Source organism: Amblyomma americanum, chromosome 4, assembly GCF_052857255.1.
Source record: "Amblyomma americanum isolate KBUSLIRL-KWMA chromosome 4, ASM5285725v1, whole genome shotgun sequence".
NCBI classification, from domain to species: domain Eukaryota; kingdom Metazoa; phylum Arthropoda; class Arachnida; order Ixodida; family Ixodidae; genus Amblyomma; species Amblyomma americanum.
Window position 1 is genome coordinate 128,198,386 of NC_135500.1, and position 20,088 is coordinate 128,218,473.

Below are 20,088 nucleotides of genomic sequence, written 5' to 3' on the forward strand. Positions count from 1 at the left end.
AGGAACTCGAGGGCGCAAAAGAGATACCTGAAGAGTTCGGAGCACAATACATGTCGCGCTGATACCAATAAATATGGACCCAAATCTACATAAGGCAAGAATAGAGGCTAGGGCCGAGCACATGCAAAAAAGGTTAGAGGAGAAAAGCAACGTTGCATACACCGACGCTGCGAGATACGACCACAACAACGGCGCAGTAGCCACAGTTGTAAGCTAAAGCCTACAAGAAGTGACAAGCGCGTCACTAACGGACTGCACGGTAGTGAAAGCGGAAGAGACGGCGATAGCTCTAGCAGTCTCGGAGGGCAACCGTACCGGCAGAACCCTGACAATAGTAACGGTCTCGCAAACGGCAAGTCGAAATTACATGAATGGAAGAATAGTGAGCGGAGCGCTACGCATTATAGACACCCACCCAGCCGACAAAAACATTAAACACGCGATTATCTGGATACCAGGGCATACAGCGGTAAAGGGAAACCAGGTGGCTGATAGAGTAGCTTGAGGGCATACAAGCCGAGCACCCTATGCATACAGCCACGAGGAACCCGAACCAGTAACCCTAAAATATTCAGACGTACTGAATTACTACAAAGGTGTATGAAGAAGATATTCACCACCAAACGCAAGACTAAGCAGGGAAGACGCAGCTGCATGGAGATTAATCCAAACATACACCTTCCCCGACCTAAATATCTTAAGCGAAATGTTTCCTACACAGTACGAGGCAAGATGCCCATGCTGTGGTGACAAAACAACAATCTATCATACGTCATAGGCCTGTCAACAGATAGAGCCGCCGATCATTATGATAGTCAATAACCCGAATATGGAACAGTTGGAGGGTATGCTGACCGGCACACACCTGAAAACTCAAAAGGGTCTGATAAACAGAGTGCGAGGCGCAGCCATACTCAGTGGAGCCTTAGACTAGGGCCCCAACCCTGTAACAAGATGGAGTGTCGACCGAAGAAGGAAGACCCCATCTGAAGCCATCAAAAACGAATTTGAGAGCTCAATAAATGTTCTTTCCTCCTTGAGGAAAAGAGTATATACGCTTTGAGAAGGAAAGGCGCACATGACTCGTCGTTTACTCTCACCCTCGACGCTTTTTCCACTTTCGTTAAAAAGTGGACTGGAGGTTGACTTCAGTCGCATTGTAATCGCGGCTTGTGACTCTGAAGACCTGCTATCGTGAACTTCTTGTAGTGATTGATTTATGTCGTTTGAACGTTTCCGGCTGTGCAAAACACTTGCAAGCGCAGCAGACTGCGCGGTGGTTACACTGTGCGAAGTCAGCACGCTTCAGAGTACAGAGTTCGCCGCGTGCAGCATGGAACCGCAGCTTGCAAGGACTGCATGCAGCTGCCTCTTCACAGCTTAGGGTGTCGTAAAACCGAGATAGATATGCAGAGAACAAACATTTTATAGTCTGGGGGTGCCTTTATTATCCGGGTCCGTGCGACCATAAATAAGACCAGTAGTCATATTTCTGTATGGCCATCAGAAATTCTTTCAGACTCCTTGGATTTACCTTCACTCAGTGCCAAATACTTACACGTGCTCAGTGCAGTGCCAGTGTTCAGCCTATGTAATCTGCCTAATGCGATCAGTATTGTTTCTTCTTTGTGGCTGGTCGCGGGTACACTTCGTTTGCCGGTACATGATTTGGCTGTACACGCCTTGCTATGGCAACCGACGTTATTCGCTTAATGGAAACGTACTGTGTGTGTGTGTGTGTGTGTGTGTGTGTGTGTGTGTGTGTGTGTGTGTGTGTGTGTGTGTGTGTGTGTGTGTGTGTGTGTGTGTGTGTGTGTGTGTGTGTGTGTGTGTGTGTGTGTGTGTGTGTGTGTGTGTGTGTGTGTGTGTGTGTGTGTGTGTGTGTGTGTGTGTGTGTGTGTGTGTGTGTGTGTGTGTGTGTGTGTGTGTTTAGCCGGCCCTATGAAAATCACGGTTGACCAATCCATTTGAAACCTTTGACCGTCTTGATAACGAGCTGCAGCGCGTTGTTTGATCAAGAAGCACTGAGGAGTCGAAGACAGGGCTCAAAAGAGGTAACCCAGGGTATCTGTCCAATTTAGTCCGGGCAGCTGGCTTATGAGCTCGATTGCCCTGCAGATCAATGACTTCTGCTGGGATCGGCTCATTGGGCAATTTCACGTGTGTTTGCACAGTGAATACAAGGTCCCTTGTTGATACAACGCCGCGTACGTGTGTGTACGTGTTCAAGGGCAGGAGATGGCCAATTTATTCCCCCTCTCCCCTTGCTAAATTGCCCGCCCCATTGAGAACATCAGGTCATCTGAAAAAATATTACGAAGGTCGTTTGAGAGCAGTAAGTAGAGAGCATTTCGCTAATGAAATCGATGTGCTGTCGGGTCGCTTCTTGCAGCGCGAGTGAATATATACACAGCCAGACTCAAAAGAGCAGGCCGCACGATCCTCGACATGGACGCTCTTCGCGAAAGGCAGTGGAAGATCGCATACCTGTCGGTAGGATTCCAAGTTTTCAGGCGACTTGAGGAAGGCAAATTTGGGTACAGGCAAGTTGAGGGGAAGCGATTCGAATGTAACAGTTGATTCAAGCCAGTGGCTTGGGGGAATTTTAACGGCGCGGCTACCTCAGCTCGCGTGGGCTGCTCATATGCATTAGGCGCTAGCTTTGGTGAAGCGCACCTCAATACATCGCCTTAGGCGTACTTGTGCAGCTGACGACAGCTTCTCCATGCTGTGATAATCTATGGCTAATCGGTTCTCCCATTTTTATGATTTCGAAAGCTGCACTTAACTTTGCTGGTGGTACATATAGTGTGTTTTAAGAACGCTTAGGAGAAGAGCGTTGCTAAATGGCCTTGGTTCGACCGTCATTAAAGTCTTATCCTCTCTCTGTCTTTACTAAGCTAACCATTGCTTATAATTGTGCCGACTTTGCAGCAGACGGCAGAGCTAGTGACATGTTGCGGCTTTCAGAACTATACGAGAAATTTCTGGACAATTGGTATTACTAGCGGAACATGTGGTGGTTTAAAGATGAAAGGAGTGTAGTTTTAATACAGACGCCGTTTCTCGCTAGAAATGTCACAAACTACGCGAAAGGCGGCCTCAAGCCCGCCGTGCGAACACCATGGTCAGCTAAACACCATGGACTTCCCATCAGTCACATATTGCATGCGTATTTGTCATATTATGCGCAGTGAAAGAAGACAAACTCGGAAGACGACTGAGTATTATTACTGGCTGCCAAAACAAGGATATAGGGCGTTCACGAATCAGGGCGCGACGCATCTGTAACTGTGCTTTGTTGTCGTCATGCTTTCGCAGTCCAAGCACACGAATGAGATTATGCTTTGAGAAGAGTTACCATGGTTTACCCCGGCGTGTTTGATCAATCGATCGTGATAATTTTCTTGACACATTTTTTTGTAACAGGGGGGTAACATTTCTTATGTTCAAAGAAAACAACGAAAAGATCAGTTGGGAAAAGTGTTTTTTTTCTCTCTCTCTCTCTTCTTTTTCAGTATCTTCCTTATATCGATGCTAGGGTGGAGAATGGCCACATTCAGCTTCTCGGGTTCATCGGGAAAATCACGCATGCCGCCATTGACTCCCTAAGACTCAAGTAAGTGGTTACCGCTGCATCATTCTGCAGGCTGTTTCTGTGTTCCTCGCGAAAAAGCGTGACGCCGCGCTTCGCCGAGTTTTTTTTTTCTTTTCTTCTCTAATTTCCTGCTTTCACCCGGCAGAGCTCGTTCTTGCTTGACATAAAAGAGGCTGCGCTGCTATCTGGATAAGGATCAGAGACAAACAGCACGTTTGTTTTGCGCTGACTTGGTCCATGTTAGAGTACCAACTAGCTCAGACTTTACTGACGCTTTTGATGGGGTGGTTGTACGGTGGTTAAATTTTAGGAGAGCCGGTGCAATTAATTGCACAATGAATGTCTTATGCTTTCTCTCCTTTTCTCTGCATTTTTTTTTTCGTTTCAAAGCTGCACTTTCGTCAAGCCGAGGTATGGCACGTTCGGCGGCGAGTCGGTGAACCACACGTGGCCTGGAATCGTAGGAATGTTGGTCAAGAACGTGAGTCTGACATCACTCCAGTTCGCTCCAGCTACTGCGTGGCTGCGTTGTGCGGTTAACTTGAACGATAGATATGTGTACCAGCTTCTCAAATCAGCACAGCGACAGCTTTCGTAGTAAGACCATGGCGGATTTCTACGACTTTTTTTTCTGTTCCTATATATGCTATACAACAGCACAGCAATGAGCACTGATTCCCTCGCACTCATGATGATGGAGTGAAGACGTATAAGCCCCTATTAGAACCTTAAATAAAGCGACCAATTGACAAGGAAGCACGGCCTATATGAATCAATGTAGTGGACTGCGAACAGTCAGCGCTAATCAGTAAACGTGGCGAAAGACGGCCAACGCGGCCACAGGTACAGAACCACGTCAATTTCAAATTCCCAATAGCTTAGAAGGAGCACAGCATAGTTGGAAAAGAGGTGACTTTTTAATGAAAAAGCAGAGATTTTATCAAGCGTGCAAAAACTGGCGGCATGCTTTGGGTTGAGCGGAGGGATAAGATTGCAGCAGTCAATTAAGAACAAAGAAAATGTGTAGAAAAAGCGTAGCAAAATCGGGGTGTATATATTAAAAGCGGGGATACATATGTATATTAAAGTTATTACAGGGATTTGTTGACAAAGGGCATCAGCACCAGGGAGTACGTCCAGAGTTCTGTAAAATTAGCAGCATAAAAAAAATTGCTCAATAAAAAAAAACTCGGCGGACTTTACGTGACGAAGAAATGAAACAAAAGAGAATCGTAGCATGTATTTGTGCACTCACATAGTTCCGTTGCAAGTCGTATTTGTACAGCTGACATGTCCTGTACAAACTGACTTCTGTGTCCTGGACTCCTGTTTACCTTAAATTTATCTGCATACAGGAATTATTGTCTTATTGCGATGGCGGTGGTGGTGAAAACTTTTTATTCAGTGAATAGAGAGTTTGCAGGCCAAAAATGGCCCTTTACATAGGTGGAGTCCTTAGTCCGGGACCCCGCTGGACGAGGCCGCTGCTCGCGCCCGTTGGACTAGAGTCCTTTGAGACTCCAGCCCCGAGCATTTGAGCAGCGCTGCCTACCATGCCTCTCGGGAAGGGGAAGGGTTGGCACGAAAGAACAGCACACGACAAAACAACACAGGAAAAAGCAGCACGCGTCAAAACAGTGTGACATCTTTGTGCTCATGTTCATGCTTGAAGAAAAACAGTTCACATGCGTGGGCATCGCCACATTCCTGACAGTCAACAATACCATCTCGTCCAATAGTGGATACTCGTGTGGCAGTGACTCTGGGTTCGATTTAGAGTGTATATATATATATATATATATATATATATATATATATATATATATATATATATATATATATATATATATATATATATATATATATATATATATATATATATATATATATATATATATATATATATATATATATATATATATATATATATATATTTTTTCTCTAATTCAATAGGCTACTCTCGATCATTCGAACTCGAAGGGGACCTATACTTTGTTGTAATTGTGCGGAATTCGAATTAACTGGGACCTTTTCAATACATCTCTTGCAGAATTAACCAAAGCGTCGTTTCGAATAAACCGGAAGCTCGAATTAAGCGAGTTTGAATGAACGAGATTCCATATTCCCTTGTCGTTATCCTCTGTTGAAATGGCGCGTATGCCGACGACAAGGTTTGCTTCGTGCTTCACTTGTCCCCCTCCTCGTCCGTTGCACTGCATTTTTATTTTCATCAGGAACAACGTGATATCTTTCTCTTTTTTCGCAAGGAGGCTGACATCGCGCCAGGACCGCTGGTGGTGACGTCACAACGGGTCTCTGTGGCTGACCCTACGGTGCCTTACTCGTACGAGGAGATGGTCATCCTCGGAGGAAGGCCCAAGCAGTTCAAGAGCAATCTTTTCAGCATCGCGCTCACCTTTTCTCCCGCGGTAAGCAAGTTTTCTACCCGCCGCGGTGGCTCAGTGGTTAGGGCGCTCGACTACTGATCCGGAGTTCCCGGGCTCGAACCCGACCGCGGCGGCAGCGTTTTTATGGAGGAAAAACGCTAAGGCGCCCGTGTGCTGTGCGATGTCAGTGCACGTCAAAGATCCCCAAGTGGTCGAAATTATTCCGGAGCCCTCCACTACGGCAGCTCTTTCTTCCTTTCTTCTTTCACTCCCTCCTTTACCCCTTCCCTTACGGCGCGGTTCAGGTGTCCAACGATATATGAGACAGATACTGTGCCATTTCCTTCCCCCCCCCCCAAAAAAAAAGCAAGTTTTCTTGATAACTTTTACTGCACCGGATAAACACAGCGTGCACCTGCGTGACGCGACTGTAAACGCTCGAGAACAAAAAAAAAAGACACCACGGCTCTGCGCTCGTCTCGTTGACCGCGATAAAAGGTTTGGTTTGGTTTTTTGGGGGAAAGGAAATGGCGCAGTATCTGTCTCATATATCGTTGGACACCTGAACCGCGCCGTAAGGGAAGGAATAAAGGAGGGAGTGAAAGAAGAAAGGAAGAGAGAGGTGCCGTAGTGGAGGGCTCCGGAGTAATTTCGACCACCTGGGGATCTTTAACGTGCACTGACATCGCACAGCACACGGGCGCCTTAGCGTTTTTCCTCCATAAAAACGCAGCCGCCGCGGTCGGGTTCGAACCCGGGAACTCCGGATCAGTAGTCGAGCGCCCTAACCACTGAGCCACCGCGGCGGGGCAGCGCTACGTGTATGGAAGATGCAGGTTGGGGCCTTCTGGTCCTGATGGCAAGTAAGCTGCAGAGCCGCCGCAGGCTTAATTTGCAACGATGACCGAGCGCTCTTTGAACGAGTCCCCTCACAACCGGTTCTGCGCAGGTGTGGGCCTTGATCATCGCCAGCATGGTAGTGTGCGGGCTGGCCCACTACGTCATCGAAAGAGTTCTGCAGACGAGCGGGTACAAACCACGCGGGCCGGGCTACTTCATATGGCCCTTCGCCAGCAGCGTCCTCTCTGAGGGTGAGCGCACTTGCTGTCTCCACTTACCGAAGTTCTAGCAGTGGACAATCGCCGTCAGTGGTGAATGCTTTCGCATCGGCCTACCGAGAGCTATAAATTTTTCCCTATCGTGACGATCACTTGCTCCCGAAAAAAAAAAGTGGTAGGGTTCTGACTTATTAGTTAAGTCAAGTAGACGTGCGAAAGCATGTGTTTAGCCTGGTTGGCTCATGGTTTTGCTTTGCTGTGTGGTCGTCACCTCTGGCGACGATATTGGTTCGATAGTAGTGTTAGTTGATGAAAACGACGTTGCGCAGTGCAAAGCGCGCGAGTGCGTACGTTCGATAATAGCATTAATTGATGAAGACGACGATGTGCAATGACAGCGCGATAGTGTGTTGCAAATCTATCAGACTACATACTATTACCACTCCTTTTCCCATCAAAACTTTCCTGTGTCCAGCAAATAACCGCCTGTGTCTTGGCCACTCCCCCGTAGTGGGTATGTGCCAGCAACGTCTGAGGCCTTCCTTCCTTCCTTCCTTCTTTCCTTCCTGTGTGTTGCAGTTTAACACGATGCGTGATGGAATGCGACGAAAGTATAGTGCTCTCGCGCAGTGGCCAGCGAAGCTGATCTGTTCGCGCCACCGCGGGTGCAAATCCCAGGTCGCGGCAATATTTATTTTATTTATTTATTGTTTGGCCAAGGCCACCCTCAGTGTCAAGGTTAACACAAACTCGGTGAGCCAGTTTCACTTCGCGAAGTAGTGCTTTCGCACTAAAAATGGTGGTGAAGGATAAAGGTACGAAGGGCCCAACTACGCTCATGTATTTTTCTCGGCCTTCTTTCAAATATATATACTGCAGTTGAACGAAGGAGTTTATTCTAATTCACCTTGGGTAGAATATTTATCCGTATACGGTAATCCCAAAGTAATCGCCTTCGTAGCGATTCTGACTTGAGGTACGTGTGCATCTGAAGGTATAGCCTTGGTTCTGCGTTTAAACTTATTGGGGAAACGGAACAGTACTGATGCACGAGTGTTTAATGCACGTAGCACGCAAGCAAAGCGCTTAATTCACTTAATTTACTTGAGCGCCACACGATCAAGACTTCCTCCACTAGTTAGTACGATACTTTTATTATGATTCAAAAGATATTGCTCTTATTCTCGACGGAAGCATTTTTGGAATTGCGGAAAAAAATCCCTTAGCAGTATAAGCGCATTCGTTCCGATAAAAGGTGCTTCCTGCAGCATGCAATCGTACCAAGAAGATCGCAGAGCAGCAAAGGAAACTTACCTGCATTCTCTTTCTCGAAGGATCACGGTGCGCCCACAGAGTTTTGCGGCCAGGTGTCCATACCGAAAAAAGCAGAGAAGTATTCGGAGTGATACCATGCGAAGCTGATCGCGTGATTTCGGGCACTCCGCGATGCTTAAGGCGCGTTTATACTCCGACGTAACGCGCGCGCGCGGCACGGCGACGTCACGTCGGCCAAAGCGAGACCCTCTATACTCCAACTGCGCTTGACCGCCGACGCGTTCGGTTCGGCGGCTTCGGCGCAATCTGACCGCGCTGGTGTACTTGGAGCATGTCTTTATTTCGTGCCGAGTGCGCCAGCCGCCGCCGGCCCGGCCAGACCGGTTCCGCGTGCTCCTCGGGGCGGCGCTGCTTCGCAAACCTACGAGAGATGGCGCGTCGAACGTTCTGCGCAGTCTGCGCATGCGCTACTCCTTGCGCAGCCGCTGAGCCGCGTCGGAGCGGCCGGACTGTAGGAGGGCCGAATTTGCGCCTGGCGTGGTGTCGTTAACCTGAATTACCTGACGTGACTGACCACCGCCGGCGCTCGCCCGCGCGCCGAGGAAGTCGCAGTACAAGCCGATACACTGTCGCGTCCGACACACGGACCACACATTGCCGTCTTCTAACACACTGTGACTAGCGCAGGGAATGATATTCTCTGTAGTTTTCTTTTTATTTCCCCGGCCGATTTAATGAACCGTCAGTGGCTCCCATACCACTATTTTCAGTGAATGCATGTACTAAAGATGAAGAAAAACTAACACCAACCACTGACAGGAGGCAAGCGTGCATGTGCCTATCTGTTGTCTCCCGTTCATTTTCGCAAGACAGCCGTGCCTCGTTGGAGCAAGCCGGGCCCAGTCAGTCAGCGGCTGGTGACGTGCTTCTGGTTGCTGGGCGTGATCCTGGTGACCACCTTCTTCACGGCCTTCATGAAGGCCAGCCTGCTGGTCAAGCAGGACGTTGAGCGGCTGTGGGACATCGAGGACCTGGCTCGAGAGCAGAAGATACGCCCGGTGTTGCTGCGGGGGTCGGGATTCTACCAGGCAATCAAGGCGAGCACGCCCGCTGATCTTCGAATAAGTCTACGTTTGACGTGCAGGCAGCCTTCACTGACTTACATCTGCAGGCGCTGTCATAAAAATCTGAAAACAAAAGGTTCCCTTTGCGACATGCGTGTTGCAACGGTTATGCATGTGATGACTTATACACTACAGTCGGATATACAACTCAAGAACGAAGAGGCTTCTCCCCGTCAAAGGACCCCCTTTCATGGCGTCGGCGTATTCTCGTGATCCTGATAGCATGAAAACGCAGGGAGACGCAGATTAAAGGGGATAGTCTCCTTCCTTAACTGCCACGCCGCTCCCTGCATTATCACGGTAGCAGGTTCGTGCGAATCGGCCGACGCCATTAACTGGATCGGGGTCTTTTGACGGGGAGAAGCCGCTTTGTTTTTGAGTTCTATCTGACTATATAGCTAGTTGTCGACTCAGTCAGAGCACGCTTTTGTTACAGCTAAGGGCTGTAAACGGCGGTGTTCAAGAAGCTAACATCAAACTACGCGTTTTGAGTCCGTACACGTGTAACACGAGACATGAGAATTCGTTAAGCCTGTTTTTACGGTTTGTACATATATGGAAGCGTAGATTTCCAAGTTTATGACGTGGCCGGCTGCCGAGTTACTGTGTACTATCCTAACAGCGTACGACTATACAGGGAAGCGAGAAGTTATTTTAGGATCAAGGAAGCGGTCTTTATGTTGAAATTTTCTCAGTTCGGCAGTTTTTCATACCCTTTTGGCCTTGTATATTCACAATTCATGAAGGCACTGCGAGAGTGTGTCAACTTCCTTTTTTTTACCGCAGTTTCCGCCTTGTTACAAACTGTCTCTCTTTTTGCTCACTGCATGTTCCCCTCTGGCCATGCAGTACACGCGGGTGGACGCCTTCCAGAAGGTGTACCGGCGCATGGTGGACCAGGGCGGCGCCCTTCCGGCCTCGGAGTTGTTCAGCCTGTCCACACTGCGCGATATACAGGCCGAGCGGGCGGCCATGATCTTCACCAAGGTGGCCATCAACCGCCGCTTGCACCGCTACTGCCGCGTGCTGCAGGGCGAGTTCTACTACGCCCGCCAGCCGGTCACGCAGGTGCCCATGGCCATGTTCGTGCGAAGAGGACTGTCACTGCGGCGGACGCTGGACCATAAGTAGGTCACCGTAGGTTGAAGTCGATCGCGCTGGATTTGATGATGATGATGATGGCCTCTGGATGAATGGCACGTACCCACGATGGAGGATTGACCAGAGTACATTGTTGATACAAAAGCACACACGGGTAAGATTTATTGCTTGTTTATCATCGCCTACTGATGATGATTACCGATGGCTGCTTATAGGGTACCGGAGTGGATTCCAAGGAGGGATGAAGAAGCGGACGGAAGAGAGTGGGGTGTGCATATGTTACGAAGTTTGCGGAGACAGACTGGTGCAGCTGGGGAGAACAAGGTTACTGGAAACCAGTGAGAGGGGTATTTCGCGTTGCAGTAGACGCAGTTGGATTGATGATGGTGTCTACCGGGGGGCATTTCATTTAATCGTATGACCTGATTTCCTAGTTGGCACACCTTTTGTCGGGTGCAGAAAATGAAAGGCAGTGAAAGATAATGCTATGTACTTGCAGCGGTTACATCTGAGCTGGTCATGCTGGACCTGCTGCGGATCGCGTGGATGCTTGAAAACAAGCCACTCATAACGGCCTTGGGCGCCATACATACTCCCTTACTGTACGGTGAGCACTTGAGCTGTTCCGCGGCCGAACACGTAGAATACAGGTTATAGAAGACTATATGAAAGATAGATTGTGCAAATAATTGATATCAAGGAATACAGTCGTCCCAGAGCGCTCGAACAGCGCACGACGGAGTACACATTTGTGATTTACGAGTGCTCGAAATTTGACTTTATCGAGCATGCACACTCCCATGAAACGCATTGAACTCCCCATGTCTTCAAAAGCTGCATCGTGCCCACCGGGCAGCGGCGACTGCCATCAATACAGAACAGAGCTCGAGCGCTCTAGACAGGTCTGTGGACGACTCTACCAGGTAAGGTGCGACGCAGACGCAGACAGCTCCAGGGCGTCCTGCAAGCACATTCCCTAGCCAACGGTGCTAGTGACGCACCGTGCTTCGCCCTTGGAAGTATTATTGAAGGATTCCGGCAGTACAGTTAGCTACTTTGTCACAGCCCTATCTCACCCGGACGTTTCTGTCAACCGCATCAATTTCCCGCGAGCGGATTCGCAGATCAGGGAGGAGCATGTCCTTGAGGACGACCTCTACAGCGCGAGAAGGGCTATATTATTTACGATTCGGCCACTAGGCATCCCCCGAATTGAAGATTCGCGATCCTTCGTGCATGGCCACTCATAGTGCACACCGAGTGACGGCGCTGTCTTCGCTGCAGGCTGGGCCAGATGCGCGAGGGCGGCCTTCTGGACAAGTGGCTGGCTGAGATCTCGGCTCCGGGCTGCGAGGCCGTCGTCCCGCCGGCCTCCTCAGAGGCGGAGCCCGAACCAGGAGAAGGATCCGCCAGCCTCAGTCATTTCCTCGCCACGTTTCTGCTCCTTGGTCTCGGGCTGGGGTGCGCCGTCGTGGTGCTGTTTCTCGAGAACCTCATTCACTTCAACACAACCGAGAAGTTGCGCAGGGCTACACTGCAGCGACGCTGGAATAAGGCTAAGCTGCCACAGGAATGGCGCAAGGGTAGCGTCAGGGTGGCGCCGAAGAGGCGATGAAGCGACGTTCAGGTTAGATCAGAGCATTAAAATGATCCATGAACCTCACGTGGAGCATTTTGCGCCGAGCGCAAGCATCGCAGATTATAGTCGGATACAAGTCAAGAACGAAGTGGATTTTCCCCGTCAAAGGATCCCCTTCCAGCCAATGGCGTCGGCAGATTCTCATCGAATTTAGAAGACGATCACATGCTTTGTAGTTGCACCTGAGTTACATGATGGTACACACGGATTGATCATTTAGCTTTGTGACGTTCGCACTTAAGGCCTTTTGTGCCCCTTGCGTACATCAGATGAGTAGCAGACCATGGTAGGCGGTACAACGTTGCGTTTTCTGTCACATCACTCGGCTCATCACCAAACGACGTATGCATTTTGACAATGAAGGTTAGCCACTATTGTTCTACCTCACTGAGGTGAATAATACGTTCGACTTGAAAATGTTATTCTATTAATCATTCTGTTTGCTGAGCCATGCAGCCACTATAAATAAATCATTAGATGTAGATCTGTACTTTGGAGACTATGTCTTGAACTGACGATCACGTGACATCACGATTATGCCTTTCCACGCGGCGTATTCCGGCCTCAAAAATATAAGAAATACTTCTGGTCACCGCTGACGGTTATGAACGCATGTTGTTAGTCGAAGCTCTGACTGGCGCAAGTCCTGCAGAGAATAACTTTAAGAACTCAATGGCACCTATCATTTTTGCGAAAGCTAGCGATGTTCCAAAGTATCCGCACCAGCAGATACGCTTCTGCTACTAATGGATGGTGCCCGGTCAAAATGCTCGTCTTCGTAAAAATGCCACATTAGCTTTCTGGTAGAGACGCACCGCGGTGGCTCAGTGGCTTTGGCGTTCGGCTGCTGTTCCCGAGGGTCGCGGGTTCAATTTCAATGGAGACGACATAATGCACGTGTGCTGTGCGATTTCAGCCCAAGTTAAATAACCTCAGGTGGTCTAAATTAATCCAGAGCTCGTCGCAAAGACGTCCCTCACGGCCCATGTGTCACTTTAGAACGTTAAACCCCACAGTTAAAAAAAAATATGTGCAGGGAGGAAGCCTTTCTCGGGCTTTTAAAGAGTAGCCGGCACTGCGACAGCTTAAAACCTGAATCTGTATAAAAACTATATCCCCACCATACAGGTGCACAGGCTGCTGAGCTTTCCCACCTTTCTCCCTTACATCCCTCCTAATCTAAACTCCATCTCACAAGTAGCTTGCAGCATTATGGATTGGAACCTATGGCGATCTGAGCCATTCAGAAGGGCGCGAGCTGCATGCATGAGCGTACGTGTTCCTCCAAGTTCATGATCACGAGACTGGTGGCTCCATCACTGGGAAGGAAAGAGCACTAGTGTGCAGCTGCTCACGCAGAAGCCTCGGCGGTCGCTATGTTTGCGAATGGCCCTGCATCGCTTCGCAGCAGGCCTCTGTTCGCGAGATCTTTCTCTGTTCATTAAGCAGTGAATGAAACGCTCACTGTACTTTTACAAAAAAAATCTACCTTTCTAGTTGCCACAGAACCTGTTTGAAAAAATGATGCCGCCACCGTCTGGAAGACGAAGTAACGAGCGTTAGCTGTTTGATAATTGACGTCACCAATCAATCACCATTTAGATACATCAGTGACGTCACCAGTCAATCACTAATTGGGTTGCTATTGATTTCCTATGGCGGCCGCCATCTTGGACTTATAAGTGACGTCACTAATTATTAGCCAATTGGATATATCAGTTACGTCACAAATCAATCACCAATTCGATCTCTAATGACGTCACCAATCAATCACCAATTGTGTTGCTATATCGATTTACTATGCGGCCGCCATCTTGAATTCCTAGGACAGAAAATTTCACCCCGAAGGGAGGTGGTAGCAGACCCCAAGAAATCGAGAAACGTGATGAGTAAGAGCTGACGCTCTTAAAATAGTTCAACACTGCTCAAATATTTAATGGGCTATTTGTTGTGCTCCTAAATGTACGAGAGAGCTGTAGATTCCACAGTGCCGCAAATTATTGAAGCGAAAGCTTCACTACGCTGGGTAGCCGCGCTTCGCGTGACACTAAATTTGACCTTCACCGAGTTAGAGGCCATGCATGGCTATAAGTCGCACCACAGCTAAGCCCTTAAGCCTAACCTTGTGGATCACCATGGTGTCACACCACATGGTCATGACCATTGACCTTTCGATTCGCCGGTAGAGGGCGTTATAATAGTCACGGACAATCTCATCATGTCGTGCGATGGACGGACGGACGGACGGACGCGGATGGATGGACGGATGGACACTTGGGGGCCCATTACTACTCCTCGGCACGCAGGCCTGGAGGACGGGGGGCCGGAGCCTCCGCGACTAAAGGCTAACAAAACCCAGCATGGGCCTTTCTCGTCCTACCAGGTGAATACTAAAACGATCTTTGTAAATCATGCGATGGAAACTGCCGTTGTGACGTCAGTCTGGGGGGAATATAAGCCGGAGCCGTGCGGGTGAAACCATGAAGGAGTGCGGCGAGGAGCACACGTATAGCGTTCATTGGGTGACCAACCTCTCGCGATCAACCATTAACTGCCACCTGCCGGGGGGAGAGCGCTGCCTGTCCAGTGTACGGAACGCACTCAATGTTATACAGGCGCCAAGCCAACTCACACACCACAGCTTTCGCTCTATAACCATGCAGGTTCAGCAGTAGTTGAACCGCAGCTAATTTTTTGCGAGATGCGCATACTCGCCCACACCTGATCTGTCCACATTGCGGGTCATACTGCCACGTGGACATAGGTGAGCGAGCATGTGCAATCACGTAGCCAGCGGACGCGTGGACTTGCGCAAGCAGGCAGCGTTAAGTGACAGCACGCGCATACTCCAAGTGACGTCCTTGACTAAGGATGCCGCTCTGCATTGGCCCTATTCCTCCACTACGCGGTTGCACTGTTACAGAATATTGTCTTGTACGGCACCGCTGCAGTGCTCTTCACGCACTCTGCTGCTGTTGTTGTTGTTACTGGCTATTTATTAATAAAATAACAATGGATGGAAAAGATGTTGCTAGCCGCGGCATCTGCCATCGGAACCTGAAGCACCTGAGCTGCGACTAGCGGGAAGAAAAGAACAGGGAGAGGGAAAGAAAGGTGGGGGGGGGGGGGCGACAGTAAGAAAGGATAAGGGTAGTATAAACTATGTACAAATTACAAATAAATAATATGGAAATAAATGCCGGATGCTGCGCCACGCATGATAGGAGTACTTCACGAAATAAACCGTTACGTTTTCTCTTTCAGCTCATATCCTGCAGTGACGCCATATAAAACAATTGAACTACTCATCACAACAGAGGAAAGTAAGCTTTATTCACAATTTGATGCGTGCGATGACTTGAACGTACAGAGCGGCAAGGAATATGATATGCTTGTAAATCGCTTAATAAAAGATGGATTTCATGGTCGTGCCTTCATCCGCGAACATTAGCAATATTATATATTCTTGGGTAACATATATTTTAATTGAATATTGGTTTTAGAGGAAAGTAAATGACGCATTAACTGTCTCGCTTATCTCGGTGGACACCCATACCTCGCCGTAAGGGAAGGAACAGAGGAGGGAGTGAAAGAAGAAAGGAAGAAAGGTGCCGTAGTGGAGGTCTCCAGATTATTTTCTACCATTTGGGGATCTTTAAAGCGCACTGACATCGCGCAGCACACGGACGCCTCTTGCGTTTCGCCTCCATCGAAACGCGGCCGCCGCGGTCGGGATCGGACCCGGGCACCACGGCTCAGTATTCTAATTGCCTCTCTTTATTATCGCCACGTCACCGGTATCAGTAAATAACATCGCTAATTCATATCAGAACAGAGCATTGGATCATATTCCGTGCTCCTGACTTTTTTGGGGGGAAGGAAACGATTGTGAACCAAGCCCTGATGCTGTCCTTATGATCCAACCTCTTTAGCTCTCTCATATTAACATTGGACGTAGACATGACAAACACAGGACAAGGCAGGGGTATAGCTCCCCTTACCAGGCCTTCAGGAATGGATATGATCGACCCTGCAAGCTGCCAGATATCAGTGGCCGCACCAGTTGGGCTTCTCCGTGGGGAGTACTGTGCTTGGTACGGGCTACGTGATAAGTTCGACTTCGGAATACCAGGAATCGTTCTCGCTCGAGCGGGTATACAGCTTAAAATGCAGTTGCAATGCAAACCTCTTCTGCGTATAAGACGGCTTTAGAGCACACAGATATCAGTTCAGTACCTGCAGTGCGTAGACCCAGTCATGATACTTGCAAGTTAGATGCTCCTGCAGCAACATCGCTCTGTATATATATGGGGTTCTTTTATTAAGCAGGACAATCTTACTGCAGAAATCTTGCAGTAATGACTCCGCTGTCTAGGCAGACACAAATTAGCGTCCTCGGCGCTTCGCCCGTGCACCTGCGCGTCCTCAAACTCTAATGCACTGACGACGTCCGGCCCGTCACACGTTCAGACTGTGGCGAATTGTTCACGCTGAATATGATAGACGATGCCCGAGCGGCATGCAGAAACTTCATTCCGTCAACGCGACCTTCCGCGGAGGTGAGGTGCGTCTGGAGACCAGAGGATGTGTGCTCGAGCGAGAAGTCTTCGACGACGGCTCAAGTGGCTTGTTTCGGGCACTGCTGTTCCAACTGCGGCACGCTGTCAGTCACTCCTCAGGTTGAGGTCATATTTTACACAGCAATAGAGCAGACGTGGTGAAACGGTCGACGTGGTGGTTCCAGTCGAATGATGTCATTATACAGGCAGCAAGCGGGGAATCCATAGTGATGGTGAGCGCGTGTCCATGGGGTTAAGCATATCTATAACTGTTCACAGGTAGGTAACGTTGCTACGAATGTGATTTTGTTTGCGATCGTGGTCTGCTTCAGCTCGAATAAGGGCACATGTGGTTTTGGATTTAGCCAATGATAAACAAATCTAAGTGAAATAGGACGTTAGTGATCCTCGTATAGAACCGGTATAGTAGGTGGACAGGATTGTCGGTGAGGGATTACGAGACGATATAGTTAGTAACCGGAAAGGGCTCGCTGGACAGATCGCTGGCGAGGCCTTTGGGCGACGAATGCGGTGCTAGCCAGATATGGAAACGGCCATGGAAAGGGCTTGACGCTTTTTGTAATCGTAGTGCGTGAGCGGCTAGTGGATCCAGTCCAAATCGCTTGGCAGATGGTAGCGCATCACCGCCGTATAATGAGCATTACCGGCCGCACGCGGTCCTAAGGTGTGCCTGGCAGGAACAACTCCGCACAGTGCTGGGTATGTATGCGGGGCCGGTGTAGAGTTCCTGTGATTTTGGGCACTGGACTACGTGTCTGGGTCAGGATTACGTCCAGCACCGCTTCGTCCAGCGCGAAGTCGATGGCGTAGTACAAGCTCGGCATGATGCCGTTCTCCAAGAACAGCTTCGGCTTGTCGTGTGTCCACCCCTGCATGCAGAGAATTCAGTGCCGCGTGAAAAGCTGAGGTGCGCTGGTTCTAACAAGTAAGGTTTCTCCGACCGGGCGCGTACGCTCCTGGTTAAATTTTGCTGAAGGTGGGGCGTCCTAACCGTATTGCACTGTTACGAGAAATTAATTTACACAAAGCTGATGGCATGGCAAGCTTAAGTGCGAATATGCTCCCGTCCTGTGCGATGGCGCTGCACGTTAAAGAAGCCCAGGTGGTAGAAATTAACCCGGAGTCTCTTTCTTTCTTCCTTCTTTCGCTCCCTACTGCATAATTTATTACAGTGTGGTTCGGGCGTCCAACGCGGAGCGAAACAGTAACTATGTCTTTCCTTACGTCATAGCTATTTTTCACTTTGTCAAATGCTCACTTATGCCACCGTATATTCATTAGTATTTCTTGAACCTTTTCATTTGTGAGGGTTGAAACATCTGAAGACCTGATTTGTGAAGTTCCTAATTTCGCCCAGACCGTAACAGTTCGACTCAGTCTCGTTGAATGGGCGGAGTCAGATAGTCGATTCCCCCGGCCCCCCCCTCCCCCGCCCGATGAAGTGGAAGAATGCATGCGAGGACTACTCATCCCCTCACTCTCGCCCCTCCAAAATTTTCCCCCGCCCCCACCCTTGTATCATCCTTCCACCTAGGAGGACGGCTTTAATTTATCGACTACACACGAAACACAAACGGCGCCCGCATGCTGTCCAATGACAGTGAAGTTAAAGATCCACAGGTCGTCGAAATCATTTCACAGCCCTCCACTACACCACCTCTTCTTTCAGTATCTCGTCCCCCCTTCCCTGATGGGGTGGTTGAGATGTCAGCCCAGAAGTGAGACAGTTACTTTGACCTTCATTTCCTCAAAAAAGAAAAAAAAGGAAATTTATCCATTACACAGGAGGCTATGCTCCACATCGAACTGTATACAAACTAGAGTGCGCCTTCGAAGAACCACTAGCTCGATGCTTAATTACCTGGTATCGCTTCTGATTCACGAGCACAGCGAGGCCTACGCGGATGGCAACGGTGAACCACATGGGGTAGACCAGGTTTGGCAGCTGGGGGTGCTGCTAGCACCAGCGCCGTCATATCTCATCCACGGGGATGCAGCAGACACATCGACACACCGAGGGCCGGGCCGTCAGAAAGCCAAGCAGTCGAGCGTGTCCGGTGCCACCAAGCAGTCCTGGAAGTAAGGCGCCCTCGCAGAAATAAAAATGCGTCTAGTCCGAGTTGGCCAGCTGCACCAGGTTTGTCCACGGCTCCTCGTTGCTGCCGCTCACGCGGACGATTCCAGAGCAGACGATGAAGACGCAGTCGTGCATACTGTTCTTTTCCACGAGAAGCTCACCTAACTTCAGGTATTGGTAGAAGGAATTGAGCAGCCACAGCACGACGCCCCGTGTCAGATATACGACACACTGAGCATTGTGTTGAACGCCGCGTTGCCGACGGCCACATTAGTCGGCATGCCATCATGCAGGTCAACTTAGAGAGGAGCAGGCCAAACCGCTTTTCGTAGCAAAGAAGGGCGCTCGCGCAGACTAGAGGTCTCTTTCACGCGTTTGCGTTGCTGGGTTCCCCTTCTAAATTTCTACCTTCACAGATCTGACCTGGCGGCTTCCCCATTGTGCCCTTTTTGTGCCGAACCTGAGACAATAGATCATTTCCTGCTGTTATGCCACCGCTTCTCTCATTTGAGGAAGCGTCTTTTGCAAATTCCATTTCATCAACTGGGCTTGCCTGTGTCCTCCGCGGTTGTTCTTTCCATTGGCGCTTCTTTGCTTGGACGAAGCGACAGGAGTGCGCGCTCTGCTGTGCAAAATTTTCTTCAAGAAACGCAGCGACTCCCATTCTAATTTCTTTTTCCCGCTCTCAGTCAGTACGACATTGAAACATTACAGGCATTGCAAACTATTATGCACATTAAGCCATTGTCCCGTCCTCGATCTCCTAGTTAACAGGACCTCTGTCCTTCCGTCTTCCAATCTATAGACTACATACTATTACCACTCTTTTTCCCATCAAAACTTTCCTGTATCCAGCAATTAACCACCTGTGTCTTGGCCACTCCCCCGTAGTGGGTATGTGCCAGCAATGTCTGAGGCCTTCCTTCCTTCCTTCCTTCCTTCCTTCCTTCCTTCCTTCCTTCCTTCCTTCCTTCCTTCCTTCCTTCCTCCCTCCTTCCTTCCTTCCTTCCTTCCTTCCTTCCTTCCTCCCTTCCTTCCCTTTCATCCAACAGACCACCCTCGTGCAGCTCATTGAGGCCATCGAGTGCTTTGTTCAGAATCCTGCGAGCTGCCTGACGCGTTTTGGTGGCCACTTCGATGTTAGGGTAGCGCTGCTGGACGTCCGCGACGTTCTTGAGCGTCTGTGATTTATTGTATCCACTGTTCTCGCGTATAACGGCGGCCAGCATCGGCGCCTGCACGAAGCGGG

General features: G+C 49.4%; 2 protein-coding genes across 2 annotated transcripts; one reads left to right on the forward strand and one right to left on the reverse strand.

The window, feature by feature from the left end:
• Positions 1-4,064: 4,064 nt before the first annotated feature.
• Positions 4,065-12,541, forward strand: LOC144129829 (glutamate receptor ionotropic, delta-1-like). Its single transcript, XM_077663896.1, has 6 exons — positions 4,065-4,079; positions 5,869-6,027; positions 6,935-7,076; positions 9,192-9,415; positions 10,292-10,569; positions 11,828-12,541. Exons 1-6 carry the CDS (start codon positions 4,065-4,067, stop codon positions 12,156-12,158), a joined length of 1,149 nt encoding a protein of 382 aa, XP_077520022.1. The 3' UTR covers positions 12,159-12,541.
• A 4,449-nt stretch (positions 12,542-16,990) lies between these two features.
• LOC144130365 (sperm-specific sodium:proton exchanger-like) lies at positions 16,991-18,693 on the reverse strand. Its single transcript, XM_077664292.1, has 2 exons — positions 18,624-18,693; positions 16,991-17,631 (listed from the first exon to the last, which is right to left on the reverse strand). The coding sequence occupies exons 1-2, from the start codon at positions 18,684-18,686 to the stop codon at positions 17,422-17,424; spliced, it is 273 nt and encodes a 90-aa protein (XP_077520418.1). The 5' UTR covers positions 18,687-18,693; the 3' UTR covers positions 16,991-17,421.
• Positions 18,694-20,088: the final 1,395 nt, after the last annotated feature.